We start from the raw sequence: 18,012 nt of genomic DNA, 5'->3' as shown, positions 1-18,012 counted from the left end.
TTTTGTCATTTCATACGATCGACTCTTCAAAAGTAGCGTTATTATTTTTGCTTATAATATTGAATTTTTTGTTGTTGTTGTTATTAGAATAAGCAAATTTTTTATTTAGACACTTATTAGTTGTACGAGATAAATTAGCATTTTTTGAGAAATAATTACTTATGAATCATTATTTTATTTTATATAAAATATAATAATCATTTTTTTTAAAAATGACTTTTATTATATTTGTCAATCATAATTAGTAATAAACGGAAATATATACATTTTTATATGAATTAGATTAATTTTAATATCTATATTATTTTTGAACTATGATTGACTGAATTTAATTTTGCACAGAATAATTACATAAAAATATTAATTTCTTTTATTTTTTTAATTCTTTAGTTAATTTTTGTATGATATAGTATGATATATTACAATAATATTTTAAAACTAATATTTTTTAATTAATATTAGTTAAAATTAGTATGTTTTAAAGTTGTATAATTATTATTTTCATATATTATTTAAAAATGTGATTGAACCAATTAATATTATTAATATTTGCTTAATAATAATAATAATAATAATAATAATAAAACTAAATGTGTTTTTAGTATTTATTTATTATTCGTTAAATAATATTATTTAATATTATTATCATATAATATCATCCCACTACAGAAATAATAAATACTAATATTCTTTAGTAAATGCAACAATCACCTTACAACACGTTGCACTTATTTGGGGTTAAATATTCATGGCATGCCCATCATTGGTGTAAGCGTACGACAAACATACGTTACAACAGCGCTACGCAACTTGGTTAGGTTTTATGCCTACATCTTATCAGATTAAAAGTGCACACTTTTATCTGACCGTTTTGCGAGATCACTGCCTAAATAATATGATTACTGATCACAACACTGAAGATGATGTGGCACAATATTCCCGCTGTGTGGCATTAATTGTCATTGGTGGTTGTATATATTCGTTTATTCTTAATTATGATTGACAAATATAGTAAAAGTCATTTTTAAAAAAATGATTATTATACTGCATATAAATATGCTATTTTAAAATTAGTACTTTTTGCCAAACAAAATAATGATTCATTATTAATTATTTCTCAAAAAATACTAATTTATTTTGTACAACTGTCTAAATAAATTTTTTTATTGTTCTAATAATAATAAGAACACTAAATACAAAATAATTTCAATATTATCAACAAAAATAATAACACTACCTTTTAAGAGTCGCTCATATGAAATGACAAAATCAACTTACAATATTATCACCTAACAATGTTAAACATTCTTATCAAAAAATAATATGATAAATCCAAATTATTTCAATAATAACAAAACTAAAATTAATATCTGTAACATACTTCAAAATTACTGATGTTCGATAAACCAACGCAACGTAGTCGAAAAACATAACCAGAACAAGAATATGTGAAAACCTTTAAGCGTTTTGCGCAAACGAATCGGAGGAAAGCGCAATTTATAGGGGAAATAGTCACGGATTCATTTTAAAAAGTTAGAATCCGGAACAGTTTTAACCGGATTGCCTTATTTTTATAAATCTTTCACTTTTGCAATAGTTTACTAAATACTTTTTAAATTTATATTATTTTTTAAAAAAAGCCCAATAAAATGAATTGTTTTTTCAAAGTTTCTTTTTGAAGTTCCCAAGCCTATTAGATAACACAATTTGAAATATTTTATAATTGATAATTAATATGTAATTAAATTATTGTAATGCATAACAAATTCTTTTTCAAATTTCAGTTTTAAAATTGAATTTCTTGAAAATATAAATTTCACTTTTAATTTCAAATTTAAATCTAAATATCTTGAAAGAATAAATAACATTCAAAGATTTGACATCAGTTCTATCACATGATTTAATATATTGGTTCCATCACACGGTTCATACCAACGAGGTTGTGCTGAATATAATTTGATTGAAAACAATTATTTTTAAAAATATAATTCTAAAAAACGAAATATATATTATTAATCTCAAAATAGGTGAACTGCAATAAATGATTGAAAACAATTAATTTTATGCGATTTTTATTGATATTTTTGTAATAAAGAATGATATATATTTTTTTTTAAAAAATTCACATGTGAATTGAAGAAATTTGAAAATATAAACTTCAATTATTGTTTGAATTGATTATATCAATTCTTTTATTAGTTTAAATATGAATTTAATTCATTTTTATATCAATTTAAATGTAATATATGAATTATGTGTTTTTTATGTTCTTTATTCAAATTGAAACTGAACTCAATTGAAAACATAAACTATTTTTAAATCATTCAAAAATACATTTAGCGCTTAGACTCTAATTAGTTCGTTGATACGATCTACCAGCATATGGAAACTACATAAATTCAAATTTAAAATGTTTTTTTCATTATCAAAATTTTATTATTGTTTTTTCCATACATTTATTTTTTGATTTAAGTGTATTATTTATATATTTTTTATTTTATATTGTTCATACGCACACACACATATATATAAACAAAGTTTTTTTTCCATATCTGAAAAGTTTTTCGTCAAAAATAATATGTTATAAAAAAAATATATCATTATTAATGTATTCACATACCGCATTAATATTTGAAACAAATAGAAAATAAATACGTAATTAAATGTGAATTGTTTGCAAATTATTTTTTAAAATTCAAACTTAAATTTAATGTTTTTTGATATTATAAACTACATTTAAGTATTTGCATTGATTATATCATTCTATTTAATTTCGATTATGGTTTTAAGTTGTGTGTTACTTTTATAAAATTTATGTTTATTACTCTCTACCATACTAAAAAAATATAAAAGCTTTTATATTATTATGTTTTCAATTTTGTTAAAAGAGTGTCAGAAATTGTTGTTGTTATTATTATGTATAGAACTTTAAAATATGTATTTTAATAGAATTTTAATATAAATATTTTTAACATATCCAAAAAATAATTATTTTTTTAATCAAAATTTATTCATATAATAAATAACAAAAAATGCGAATTTTTAAAAAATGTTTATTTATTCTTTAAAATTTTGATAAACAAAATTATATAATTTTTAAAAAAATATTTTTATATTCTTTTTATTTATAGCAGTTCCATTTAATCAAGATAATAAGTCAATTTAACGGCAAAATATTGTTATCATCGTTTGAGAGTTATTTCAAATGACATTAATATTTTGATATAATAATTTTTTGATAATAATATTTAAAATTTAAATATATTCATTATATTAAATAAATAAGTTTAATCATTATTCAAACACTAATACTTACTAATTTTAATCATTAATTATATAAAATAACACTCTGTGCATCGCACGGGTGAAATACTAGTATGTAAAGAAATGCACATTCAAAAAAGATTATATGGTAAATATCAATTAAACTCATATAATAATTATTAAATATATATTTTAAACTATTGGTATGATTTTCACCATTAAAATTTGAAATATAACAAAAGAAATAAACTTTCATAAAAAAACGTTATTTTTGTATCTATTGAATTAATTAGTTTGATTTCAAAATAATTAAATAAAGAAATTAAATATCATATGTAAAAATTCTGATACTTTGACAAATACTAATCAATGATCATTATAATTATATTTATTATAAAGATTATATCATATATTGTTTTTACAATAAAAAATAACATATAGTCTTTTTATTGCTCGTTAAATCTCTTTTCATGAATTACACATTCAAAGTTTTGATTGATAATTGATTTTACAAACAATACATGTAATTTTTTAGTTATACAATTTAATAAAATAATTACGCCTATAACATATATATTCGTTATAGATAACTTTTTTCATATTTTTTGAAATCGTACTATCTTTTAAAATTAAAATTAAACTCTTTACTTTCAATTCTTTGTTAAAAAACTCATAAAGTATGTTAGTTATTCTACTATTGCACATATATTTATAAATTCTTCATATATCTTTTTGTGATACTATAATTTACTATTTAATTAGAAATTGCACTAAAAATATAATTACAAAATTACAATAAAATCATTGGAAAAAAATGTAGAGAGAAAATTAAAATGATAAAACATTTAAATGTAGTATAAAGATGAGTTATTTGATAAAATTAATATAGGAGTTACATTCTATTCTTGATGTGTGTATAAAAAATTAATTTTGTCATTGCACAATTTGAAAACAATACACTTTCTCCACACTTTCATAGGTATATAGTGTAATATCCCAATCTTTTAGCATTTTATTGTTTATAATATTATTTTTGGTTGGGTGTTTAGGAAATATGTTTATTGGAATGATTATTATATGGTCATTGTTTATGGTTATTGTTTTGGAATCATGTTCATAGTTGGTGATGATTAGGGAAGTGAATGGGTATAATAGAAAGTTGATTTTGAGTCAAATAGGAAATTGAAGTGCAGAAACGGTATGAAAAATGTGGCAGTAGTTGTGGTTTTTAATATAATGTTTTGTATATTGATGCAATTGATATGAGGCCACTTCCATTATAAAGATAAGATATAAGACTATAACTTTCATGTTTTGAGTTTTGTTCAAACCATTAGGGAAGACGAGCCAAAAGTGGCCCGAAGTGTGTCGTGTGTTTCGTTGTTCCTGCACTGACACATGTTGGGAGAATGGGCATAACTTTTTACTTAAACCTCCAAATGACCTGAAATTTGGGGAGATTCAAGAAAAGACAGCTACAACTTTCATGTTTACCACTTTGGCTAATTCGGAAGAAAAAGTGCAGTTTTGGCCCTTGGACCGAGGATACACGGACCCCACACGGACCCCTACACGGGGTCCGGGTCTGGCCATGCAAAATGAGTGATTTCCCGAGTGTACACGGACCTATACACGGAGGGGGGCACGGGGTCCGTGTCTAGGACATAGAAAACACGTTTTTGATGGATTTTGATGGCTTATAACTTGATTCTAGAGGCCTCTATCATAATCTATCTTCCTCCCATTCCCTTGCATCGGTTCTTACTTCTTTTCCCTTCAAAGTTTTCTCTCCCAATTATATCTTCCACTCCAAGTCAAGGATTTTAGTTGTATTCTTAGTGGTTTCCACTTTTTCCTCCAAGCTACAAGGTAAGGATTATAGTATTGGAGTTGGAAGGGTTTTTACTATTAAGGTTATGTGAGGGTTAAGTTGAATTGATGGATTCTTTGGATTAATGTTAATGATTCATAGTTATTATTGTGTTTATTGTTGTAGGAATCCTTTGAGATCATCATAGCCACCATATTGTTGATTGGTTGTAAGTAGAAGCTTTTCCTTCTAATGCTCACATGATATATGTATATAAGACATGTTTATTGATGTCTAACTCCTTCCATTGTTAGATTATTGATGTATGTATGTATTATTTGTTCATTGAGCCAAGAATATCATTGAATTCATTGATAAGGAGCTAGTACTCTATTGTTGCTTACCAAGTGTTTGCTAAAATGTCCCAATGAAGTTTCCTATGATTAAAGCCAAGGAATGATAGTAATTCATGCATGTCATTGGCCAATCACATGATTATGAGTATCTCTCACAGTTTTGATATATTTATATATCAAAGAGATACTATCCACAGGTCATAGGTCACAGAACTATCATTTCCTTTCCTTTAATTCATGCCATGTTATACCATCTATATTGCCTTGATTATATATTGTTCATTGAAGATGGTATTGTTCGATTTTCATTGCCATTTCCATAGCCATGTTTCAAGCCAAGCCATGTATATGTATTTGTTATGTACAGCTTTCTGCTTACTGAGTTTTATATCATTCCAGTTAATGTCATGTGATGCAGGTGATAAAAAGAATTGAAGTGGAAGTCATATAGCAAGTTGAAGGGGAAGACTTTTGAACTTTTGTTTTGTAACCATTATTTTGGTGAACATTGAAAGTTTAAAATATCATGTATTTGGTAACTTGAATCTTGTGAGAAAATGTGGGGTGATTTTTGAAAATATGTTGATGATGGTTTTGTAAATAGTTATGGTTAAAAGTTTGAAATGTTTTTGGTGCAAATTATATTCTTTCCTTTAAATTGTAATGCTTCCGCGTATGTTATTTATTTAAATTTATTGTCATGGGAGTGGAGTTGTTTCAATTGGTATCAGAGCGAAGGTTCTTCGGACCATATATGACTTCTTCTACCTTGGACAATCCGGTATGTTTTCGATCCTGCATCTATTAATTTTAACATTGAGAGTTGATTCCATTTCATTGCCATTGATGTATCCTTTCTTCCTATCTATGTTAAAGTAAGCATTTGTGTAGGATATGCCTCCCAAGAGAAAGAATATTGAAGGGGATGATAGGACCCCTGATAAGACTGCAAAGGTGGTAGATGAATTCAGTAAGTTATTGAAGGAGCAAGCAAAGGTCCATGGCGAACAAATTCAACAGCTATTGAGCATGCATACCTCGAGCCAGGGTCGTGGTAGAGGAAGAGCCCAAAGTACAACTGAAAGTTCTGTTGAGGGTGCTTATGATCGTTTCAGACATATGAACCCTCCTGATTTTATTGGAGGCACTGATCCCTTAGTGGCTCTTGAATGGATCAAATCGTTGGAAGCCATATTCGATTATTTGAAGTTCACTGACCAAGAAAAGGTAAGTTGTGCTGTGTTTATGTTGGTCGAAGCTTCTCGTATCTGGTGGGAAGCCACCAAGGTGACAGTTAATGTTCAAGAATTAAAGTGGAACGAGTTTAAAGATTTATTCTACGCCAAATATTTCTCGAGCGAAGTAAAAGCCAAGAAGGTGAAGGAATTTCTGGAATTGAGGCAGGATGCTTTGTCTGTTACTGAATATACGTTGAAGTTTGAAGAAGGATGTGTTTTTGTTCCTTTTATTGCTGAGAACGATAAGGATAAAGGTGAACACTTCCTTCGTGGATTGAAGCCAGAGATTCGAAGAGATGTGCATATGTCCAAGGTGGTCACATACCAGGATATTGTTGAGAGGGCCTTGCTAGCCGAGCACGATGAGCAAGAGATCGAGAAAGAGAGGCAATTAAGAAGACAAGCTTTCCAAGCTAGAGGACAAGGTGCAAGTGCAAATGTTCGTGGTGGCCACAAAGGTAAGGGTAAGATAGAGCAGCGCTCTAAACCTCATGTGCCTTCTTCTGATACCGAATGACAGGTATGTCCTAAGCGTGGAAAGCCACACAAGGGTGAGTGTTTGGTGGGTAATGGACGATGTTTTAGATGCAAGGAGATGGGGCACACGGCATTGAAATGTCCTCTCTCCTCAGGCAAAGGAAAAGTCCAAGGCAAAATTTTTGCTATGACGAAGGAAAGTGTTAATCCTGATTCTTTTGTGATATCAGGTAATATTTTAATCTACGGCAAAGAAGCAATTACATTGATTGACACTGGTGCAACCCATTCTTTTATGTCTGAAGTGTTTATGCATTCTATATCTGTTGAACCTACTGTTATGCCATTACACTTCAATATTGTGTTGCCCTCTGGGGATGAAATTCGTGCCACTAATATTATCAAGGCATGTCCCGTACAAGTGGGTAATAGATTATTGTTTGCTGATCTTATTGTTATTCCAATTGTTGCATTCGATGTTATTTTGGGGATGGATTGGTTATCTGCGTATCGTGCGGTAATTGATTGCGTGAGAAAAACAGTGAAGTTTTTAGCTGATGACCATGATAGTGATGTGTTTGTGGGTCTAGGCTCTTCGATGGGTATTCCTATTATTTCTTGCCTTCAAGCTAATAAGTTGTTGCACAAAGGTTGTATGGGTTTTCTAGCTTCAGTGGTTGATGTGCGAAAGGAAAGTAATTTGCAATTACAGGATATTGATGTGGTTCAGGATTATCCTGACGTTTTTGCTGATGATGTGCCTGGATTACCACCTGATCAAGAGGTGGAGTTTGTTATTGATTTAATTCCAGGTACAGCTCCAATTTCCAAGGCTCCATACAGAATGGCTCCTACTGAAATGAAAGAATTGAAGACTCAATTGCAGGAGCTATTAGATAAAGGTTTTATCCGACCTAGTTCCTCACCGTGGGGAGCTCTAGTTTTGTTCGTAAAGAAGAAAGATGGATCATTGCGATTATGTATTGACTATCGAGAACTCAACAAGGTAACAGTGAAGAACAAATATCCTTTGCCACGTATTGATGATCTCTTTGATCAATTGCAAGGAGCAAAAATATTTTCGAAGATTGACCTTCGGTCCGGTTACCATCAACTGAAGGTGAAAAAGGAGGACATACCAAATACTGCATTTAGAACAAGGTATGGCCATTATGAATTTCTGGTGATGTCGTTTGGGCTAACCAATGCTCCTTCGATTTTTATGGATTTGATGAATCGTGTCTTTAAGCCGTATTTGGATACTTTTGTCATTGTTTTCATTGATGACGTCTTGATCTACTCAAAGACACGAGATCTTCATCGTGAGCATTTGAGGATTGTGTTGCAGCTATTGAGGGATAAGCAATTGTATGCCAAGTTAAAGAAATGTGAGTTCTGGTTGGAGCAGGTGGCATTTTTGGGCCACATCGTTTCGAAAGAAGAAATATCTGTTGATCCATCCAAAGTTGAGTCCATAAAGCAATGGTCCATTCCAAAGACAGTTTCAGAGGTAAGAAGTTTTCTTGGTTTGGCAGGATATTACAGACGTTTCATAGCGGACTTTTCGAAGATAGCTTTGCCATTAACGAGTTTGACTAGGAAGGCAACAAAGTTCGAATGGACCATTGAGTGTCAACGAGCATTTCAAACATTGAAAGATAAGTTAACGTCGGCCCCTGTATTAGTACTTCCTTGTGGTACTCAAGATTTTGTTGTATATACAGATGCTTCAAAGCAGGGGTTAGGTGCAGTACTGATGCAGCGTGGGAAAGTGATAGCATATGCTTCTCGTCAGTTGAAGGAATACGAGAAGAATTATCCCACTCATGATTTGGAGTTGGCGGCGGTGGTTTTTGCTTTAAAGATTTGGCGGCACTATCTATATGGTGAGAAATGTGAAATATTTACAGATCACAAAAGTTTGAGTTATTTGTTTTCGCAGAAGGAATTGAATATGCGGCAGCGAAGATGGTTGGAACTTGTAAAGGATTATGATTGCACCATTAGCTATCATCCTGGTAAAGCTAATGTGGTTGCGGATGCTTTGAGTCGCAAATCGAGTTCATTATTGGGTTCCATGATTTCTAAACCTTTATTGTTTGATTTGCAAAGAAATGAGATAACTTTGGTATCTTCAGGTACAGTTGCTCGATTATCTGCACTGGTTCTCCACTCAACCTTATTTGATCGAATTTTAAAGGAACAACAGCTGGACACTCAGTTATTAGAGTTGAAGAGAAAAAGTGATCTGACTAGAGTTTCAGAGTTTGGGTTGAATCGTGATGGTTTATTGACCTTTCGAGGTAAGATATGTGTCCCTATGGGTGATGGCATTCGAAAAGATGTACTTCTTGAAGCTCATACAGCGCCTTATTCTGTACATCCCGGTAGTACCAAGATGTACCAAGATCTTCGACGTCTTTACTGGTGGCCAGGTATGAAGAAAGATATCATGTTATTTGTTTCTGAATGTCTAACATGTCAGCAGGTTAAGATTGAGCACCATAAAACCCGCGGGATTGTTGCAATCCTTGCCTATACCGCAATGGAAGTGGGAGCACATAACTATGGATTTTGTTGTTGGGTTACCGAGGACGCAGAAAGGCTTCAATTCTATTTGGGTGATCGTGGATCGATTGACCAAGTCATCTCATTTTCTTCCTGTCAAGACGACGTATTCTATGAACCAATATGCTGAGGCTTATATTCAGGAAATTGTGAGACTTCATGGAATACCGGTATCGATAGTTTCAGATCGTGATCCAAGGTTTACATCAGAATTTTGGAAGAGTTTGCATAGAGCCTTGGGAACGAAATTGGCTTTTAGTACCGCCTACCATCCTCAAAGCGACGGTCAATCAGAAAGGGTTATCCAAATTCTTGAAGATATGCTAAGGGCTTGTAGGATTGATTTCCCGGGAAGTTGGGATTCCAAGTTGCCTTTGGTGGAGTTCACGTATAATAACAGCTACCAGTCTTCTATAGGCATGGCACCTTATGAAGCTTTATATGGAAGAAAGTGCCGATCTCCTTTGTTTTGGGAAGAGGTAGGTGAAAGGAAGATGTTGGGCCTGGAGTTGGTTCAACAAACAGCAGATGTTGTGGCATTGATCCAAGAAAGAATGAGGACCGCTCAGTCTCGACAGAAGAGTTATGCCGATGTTCGACGACGACCTTTAGCATTCGAGGTTGGTGATCATGTATTTATTAAGATAGCTCCTCTCAAGGGAGTTATGCGATTTGGCAAGAAAGGTAAGTTAAGTCCTCGATATATTGGGCCATTTGAAATTCTTGATAAGATTGGAGATCAAGCCTATCGTCTTACATTGCCACCGGACTTGGATCGAGTTCACAACGTATTTCATGTTTCTATGCTACGTAAGTACCTTCCCAATCCATCGCATGTTCTTCGACATGAATCATTAGACCTTTTGCCTAATTTAAGCTACGAGGAAATGCCGGTTCAAATTCTTGATCGCAAAGTTAAAGTGTTGAGAAACAAAAAAATTGGCCTTGTCAAAGTTCTTTGGAGGAATCAAGTAATTGAAGAGGCCACGTGGGAACCGGAAGTGGAGATGAAACATCGTTATCCGAATTTATTTGACGGTAAACAAATTTCGGGGACGAAATTTTTATAAGGAGGGGAGATTGTAATATCCCAATCTTTTAGCATTTTATTGTTTATAATATTATTTTTGGTTGGGTGTTTAGGAAATATGTTTATTGGAATGATTATTATATGGTCATTGTTTATGGTTATTGTTTTGGAATCATGTTCATAGTTGGTGATGATTAGGGAAGTGAATGGGTATAATAGAAAGTTGATTTTGAGTCAAATAGGAAATTGAAGTGCAGAAACGGTATGAAAAATGTGGCAGTAGTTGTGGTTTTTAATATAATGTTTTGTATATTGATGCAATTGATATGAGGCCACTTCCATTATAAAGATAAGATATAAGACTATAACTTTCATGTTTTGAGTTTTGTTCAAACCATTAGGGAAGACGAGCCAAAAGTGGCCCGAAGTGTGTCGTGTGTTTCGTTGTTCCTGCACTGACACATGTTGGGAGAATGGGCATAACTTTTTACTTAAACCTCCAAATGACCTGAAATTTGGGGAGATTCAAGAAAAGACAGCTACAACTTTCATGTTTACCACTTTGGCTAATTCGGAAGAAAAAGTGCAGTTTTGGCCCTTGGACCGAGGGTACACGGACCCCACACGGACCCCTACACGGGGTCCGGGTCTGGCCATGCAAAATGAGTGATTTCCCGAGTGTACACGGACCTATACACGGAGGGGGGCACGGGGTCCGTGTCTAGGACATAGAAAACACGTTTTTGATGGATTTTGATGGCTTATAACTTGATTCTAGAGGCTTCTATCATAATCTATCTTCCTCCCATTCCCTTGCATCGGTTCTTACTTCTTTTCCCTTCAAAGTTTTCTCTCCCAATTATATCTTCCACTCCAAGTCAAGGATTTTAGTTGTATTCTTAGTGGTTTCCACTTTTTCCTCCAAGCTACAAGGTAAGGATTATAGTATTGGAGTTGGAAGGGTTTTTACTATTAAGGTTATGTGAGGGTTAAGTTGAATTGATGGATTCTTTGGATTAATGTTAATGATTCATAGTTATTATTGTGTTTATTGTTGTAGGAATCCTTTGAGATCATCATAGCCACCATATTGTTGATTGGTTGTAAGTAGAAGCTTTTCCTTCTAATGCTCACATGATATATATGTATATAAGACATGTTTATTGATGTCTAACTCCTTCCATTGTTAGATTATTGATGTATGTATGTATTATTTGTTCATTGAGCCAAGAATATCATTGAATTCATTGATAAGGAGCTAGTACTCTATTGTTGCTTACCAAGTGTTTGCTAAAATGTCCCAATGAAGTTTCCTATGATTAAAGCCAAGGAATGATAGTAATTCATGCATGTCATTGGCCAATCACATGATTATGAGTATCTCTCACAGTTTTGATATATTTATATATCAAAGAGATACTATCCACAGGTCATAGGTCACAGAACTATCATTTCCTTTCCTTTAATTCATGCCATGTTATACCATCTATATTGCCTTGATTATATATTGTTCATTGAAGATGGTATTGTTCGATTTTCATTGCCATTTCCATAGCCATGTTTCAAGCCAAGCCATGTATATGTATTTGTTATGTACAACTTTCTGCTTACTGAGTTTTATATCATTCCAGTTAATGTCATGTGATGCAGGTGATAAAAAGAATTGAAGTGGAAGTCATATAGCAAGTTGAAGGGGAAGACTTTTGAACTTTTGTTTTGTAACCATTATTTTGGTGAACATTGAAAGTTTAAAATATCATGTATTTGGTAACTTGAATCTTGTGAGAAAATGTGGGGTGATTTTTGAAAATATGTTGATGATGGTTTTGTAAATAGTTATGGTTAAAAGTTTGAAATGTTTTTGGTGCAAATTATATTCTTTCTTTTAAATTGTAATGCTTCCGCGTATGTTATTTATTTAAATTTATTGTCATGGGAGTGGAGTTGTTTCAATTGGTATCAGAGCGAAGGTTCTTCGGACCATATATGACTTCTTCTACCTTGGACAATCCGGTATGTTTTCGATCCTGCATCTATTAATTTTAACATTGAGAGTTGATTCCATTTCATTGCCATTGATGTATCCTTTCTTCCTATCTATGTTAAAGTAAGCATTTGTGTAGGATATGCCTCCCAAGAGAAAGAATATTGAAGGGGATGATAGGACCCCTGATAAGACTGCAAAGGTGGTAGATGAATTCAGTAAGTTATTGAAGGAGCAAGCAAAGGTCCATGGCGAACAAATTCAACAGCTATTGAGCATGCATACCTCGAGCCAGGGTCGTGGTAGAGGAAGAGCCCAAAGTACAACTGAAAGTTCTGTTGAGGGTGCTTATGATCGTTTCAGACATATGAACCCTCCTGATTTTATTGGAGGCACTGATCCCTTAGTGGCTCTTGAATGGATCAAATCGTTGGAAGCCATATTCGATTATTTGAAGTTCACTGACCAAGAAAAGGTAAGTTGTGCTGTGTTTATGTTGGTCGAAGCTTCTCGTATCTGGTGGGAAGCCACCAAGGTGACAGTTAATGTTCAAGAATTAAAGTGGAACGAGTTTAAAGATTTATTCTACGCCAAATATTTCTCGAGCGAAGTAAAAGCCAAGAAGGTGAAGGAATTTCTGGAATTGAGGCAGGATGCTTTGTCTGTTACTGAATATACGTTGAAGTTTGAAGAAGGATGTGTTTTTGTTCCTTTTATTGCTGAGAACGATAAGGATAAAGGTGAACACTTCCTTCGTGGATTGAAGCCAGAGATTCGAAGAGATGTGCATATGTCCAAGGTGGTCACATACCAGGATATTGTTGAGAGGGCCTTGCTAGCCGAGCACGATGAGCAAGAGATCGAGAAAGAGAGGCAATTAAGAAGACAAGCTTTCCAAGCTAGAGGACAAGGTGCAAGTGCAAATGTTCGTGGTGGCCACAAAGGTAAGGGTAAGATAGAGCAGCGCTCTAAACCTCATGTGCCTTCTTCTGATACCGAATGACAGGTATGTCCTAAGCGTGGAAAGCCACACAAGGGTGAGTGTTTGGTGGGTAATGGACGATGTTTTAGATGCAAGGAGATGGGGCACACGGCATTGAAATGTCCTCTCTCCTCAGGCAAAGGAAAAGTCCAAGGCAAAATTTTTGCTATGACGAAGGAAAGTGTTAATCCTGATTCTTTTGTGATATCAGGTAATATTTTAATCTACGGCAAAGAAGCAATTACATTGATTGACACTGGTGCAACCCATTCTTTTATGTCTGAAGTGTTTATGCATTCTATATCTGTTGAACCTACTGTTATGCCATTACACTTCAATATTGTGTTGCCCTCTGGGGATGAAATTCGTGCCACTAATATTATCAAGGCATGTCCCGTACAAGTGGGTAATAGATTATTGTTTGCTGATCTTATTGTTATTCCAATTGTTGCATTCGATGTTATTTTGGGGATGGATTGGTTATCTGCGTATCGTGCGGTAATTGATTGCGTGAGAAAAACAGTGAAGTTTTTAGCTGATGACCATGATAGTGATGTGTTTGTGGGTCTAGGCTCTTCGATGGGTATTCCTATTATTTCTTGCCTTCAAGCTAATAAGTTGTTGCACAAAGGTTGTATGGGTTTTCTAGCTTCAGTGGTTGATGTGCGAAAGGAAAGTAATTTGCAATTACAGGATATTGATGTGGTTCAGGATTATCCTGACGTTTTTGCTGATGATGTGCCTGGATTACCACCTGATCAAGAGGTGGAGTTTGTTATTGATTTAATTCCAGGTACAGCTCCAATTTCCAAGGCTCCATACAGAATGGCTCCTACTGAAATGAAAGAATTGAAGACTCAATTGCAGGAGCTATTAGATAAAGGTTTTATCCGACCTAGTTCCTCACCGTGTGGAGCTCCAGTTTTGTTCGTAAAGAAGAAAGATGGATCATTGCGATTATGTATTGACTATCGAGAACTCAACAAGGTAACAGTGAAGAACAAATATCCTTTGCCACGTATTGATGATCTCTTTGATCAATTGCAAGGAGCAAAAATATTTTCGAAGATTGACCTTCGGTCCGGTTACCATCAACTGAAGGTGAAAAAGGAGGACATACCAAATACTGCATTTAGAACAAGGTATGGCCATTATGAATTTCTGGTGATGTCGTTTGGACTAACCAATGCTCCTTCGGTTTTTATGGATTTGATGAATCGTGTCTTTAAGCCGTATTTGGATACTTTTGTCATTGTTTTCATTGATGACGTCTTGATCTACTCAAAGACACGAGATCTTCATCGTGAGCATTTGAGGATTGTGTTGCAGCTATTGAGGGATAAGCAATTGTATGCCAAGTTAAAGAAATGTGAGTTCTGGTTGGAGCAGGTGGCATTTTTGGGCCACATCGTTTCGAAAGAAGGAATATCTGTTGATCCATCCAAAGTTGAGTCCATAAAGCAATGGTCCATTCCAAAGACAGGTTCAGAGGTAAGAAGTTTTCTTGGTTTGGCAGGATATTACAGACGTTTCATAGCGGACTTTTCGAAGATAGCTTTGCCATTAACGAGTTTGACAAGGAAGGCAACAAAGTTCGAATGGACCATTGAGTGTCAACGAGCATTTCAAACATTGAAAGATAAGTTAACGTCGGCCCCTGTATTAGTACTTCCTTGTGGTACTCAAGATTTTGTTGTATATACAGATGCTTCAAAGCAGGGGTTAGGTGCAGTACTGATGCAGCGTGGGAAAGTGATAGCATATGCTTCTCGTCAGTTGAAGGAATACGAGAAGAATTATCCCACTCATGATTTGGAGTTGGCGGCGGTGGTTTTTGCTTTAAAGATTTGGCGGCACTATCTATATGGTGAGAAATGTGAAATATTTACAGATCACAAAAGTTTGAGTTATTTGTTTTCGCAGAAGGAATTGAATATGCGGCAGCGAAGATGGTTGGAACTTGTAAAGGATTATGATTGCACCATTAGCTATCATCCTGGTAAAGCTAATGTGGTTGCGGATGCTTTGAGTCGCAAATCGAGTTCATTATTGGGTTCCATGATTTCTAAACCTTTATTGTTTGATTTGCAAAGAAATGAGATAACTTTGGTATCTTCAGGTACAGTTGCTCGATTATCTGCACTGGTTCTCCACTCAACCTTATTTGATCGAATTTTAAAGGAACAACAGCTGGACACTCAGTTATTAGAGTTGAAGAGAAAAAGTGATCTGACTAGAGTTTCAGAGTTTGGGTTGAATCGTGATGGTTTATTGACCTTTCGAGGTAAGATATGTGTCCCTATGGGTGATGGCATTCGAAAAGATGTACTTCTTGAAGCTCATACAGCGCCTTATTCTGTACATCCCGGTAGTACCAAGATGTACCAAGATCTTCGACGTCTTTACTGGTGGCCAGGTATGAAGAAAGATATCATGTTATTTGTTTCTGAATGTCTAACATGTCAGCAGGTTAAGATTGAGCACCAGAAACCCGCGGGATTGTTGCAATCCTTGCCTATACCGCAATGGAAGTGGGAGCACATAACTATGGATTTTGTTGTTGGGTTACCGAGGACGCAGAAAGGCTTCAATTCTATTTGGGTGATCGTGGATCGATTGACCAAGTCATCTCATTTTCTTCCTGTCAAGACGACGTATTCTATGAACCAATATGCTGAGGCTTATATTCAGGAAATTGTGAGACTTCATGGAATACCGGTATCGATAGTTTCAGATCGTGATCCAAGGTTTACATCAGAATTTTGGAAGAGTTTGCATAGAGCCTTGGGAACGAAATTGGCTTTTAGTACCGCCTACCATCCTCAAAGCGACGGTCAATCAGAAAGGGTTATCCAAATTCTTGAAGATATGCTAAGGGCTTGTAGGATTGATTTCCCGGGAAGTTGGGATTCCAAGTTGCCTTTGGTGGAGTTCACGTATAATAACAGCTACCAGTCTTCTATAGGCATGGCACCTTATGAAGCTTTATATGGAAGAAAGTGCCGATCTCCTTTGTTTTGGGAAGAGGTAGGTGAAAGGAAGATGTTGGGCCTGGAGTTGGTTCAACAAACAGCAGATGTTGTGGCATTGATCCAAGAAAGAATGAGGACCGCTCAGTCTCGACAGAAGAGTTATGCCGATGTTCGACGACGACCTTTAGCATTCGAGGTTGGTGATCATGTATTTATTAAGATAGCTCCTCTCAAGGGAGTTATGCGATTTGGCAAGAAAGGTAAGTTAAGTCCTCGATATATTGGGCCATTTGAAATTCTTGATAAGATTGGAGATCAAGCCTATCGTCTTACATTGCCACCGGACTTGGATCGAGTTCACAACGTATTTCATGTTTCTATGCTACGTAAGTACCTTCCCAATCCATCGCATGTTCTTCGACATGAATCATTAGACCTTTTGCCTAATTTAAGCTACGAGGAAATGCCGGTTCAAATTCTTGATCGCAAAGTTAAAGTGTTGAGAAACAAAAAAATTGGCCTTGTCAAAGTTCTTTGGAGGAATCAAGTAATTGAAGAGGCCACGTGGGAACCGGAAGTGGAGATGAAACATCGTTATCCGAATTTATTTGACGGTAAACAAATTTCGGGGACGAAATTTTTATAAGGAGGGGAGATTGTAATATCCCAATCTTTTAGCATTTTATTGTTTATAATATTATTTTTGGTTGGGTGTTTAGGAAATATGTTTATTGGAATGATTATTATATGGTCATTGTTTATGGTTATTGTTTTGGAATCATGTTCATAGTTGGTGATGATTAGGGAAGTGAATGGGTATAATAGAAAGTTGATTTTGAGTCAAATAGGAAATTGAAGTGCAGAAACGGTATGAAAAATGTGGCAGTAGTTGTGGTTTTTAATATAATGTTTTGTATATTGATGCAATTGATATGAGGCCACTTCCATTATAAAGATAAGATATAAGACTATAACTTTCATGTTTTGAGTTTTGTTCAAACCATTAGGGAAGACGAGCCAAAAGTGGCCCGAAGTGTGTCGTGTGTTTCGTTGTTCCTGCACTGACACATGTTGGGAGAATGGGCATAACTTTTTACTTAAACCTCCAAATGACCTGAAATTTGGGGAGATTCAAGAAAAGACAGCTACAACTTTCATGTTTACCACTTTGGCTAATTCGGAAGAAAAAGTGCAGTTTTGGCCCTTGGACCGAGGGTACACGGACCCCACACGGACCCCTACACGGGGTCCGGGTCTGGCCATGCAAAATGAGTGATTTCCCGAGTGTACACGGACCTATACACGGAGGGGGGCACGGGGTCCGTGTCTAG

The 18,012-nt window shown here is 34.5% G+C and overlaps 1 protein-coding gene across 1 annotated transcript; it reads left to right on the top strand.

Moving 5' to 3' along the window:
• Positions 1 to 13,808: 13,808 nt before the first annotated feature.
• On the top strand, positions 13,809 to 17,327 carry LOC142520441 (uncharacterized). The gene is made up of 4 exons (XM_075623416.1): positions 13,809 to 14,696; positions 15,039 to 15,387; positions 15,829 to 16,125; positions 16,741 to 17,327. The coding sequence occupies exons 1-4, from the start codon at positions 13,809 to 13,811 to the stop codon at positions 17,325 to 17,327; spliced, it is 2,121 nt and encodes a 706-aa protein (XP_075479531.1).
• The last annotated feature ends 685 nt before the right edge of the window (positions 17,328 to 18,012 follow it).

Source organism: Primulina tabacum, chromosome 12 (genome assembly GCF_025594145.1).
Source record: "Primulina tabacum isolate GXHZ01 chromosome 12, ASM2559414v2, whole genome shotgun sequence".
Classification (NCBI taxonomy): domain Eukaryota; kingdom Viridiplantae; phylum Streptophyta; class Magnoliopsida; order Lamiales; family Gesneriaceae; genus Primulina; species Primulina tabacum.
Note: the sequence above shows the minus strand (reverse complement) of the source record. Positions and strands in the feature narration are given on the sequence as shown.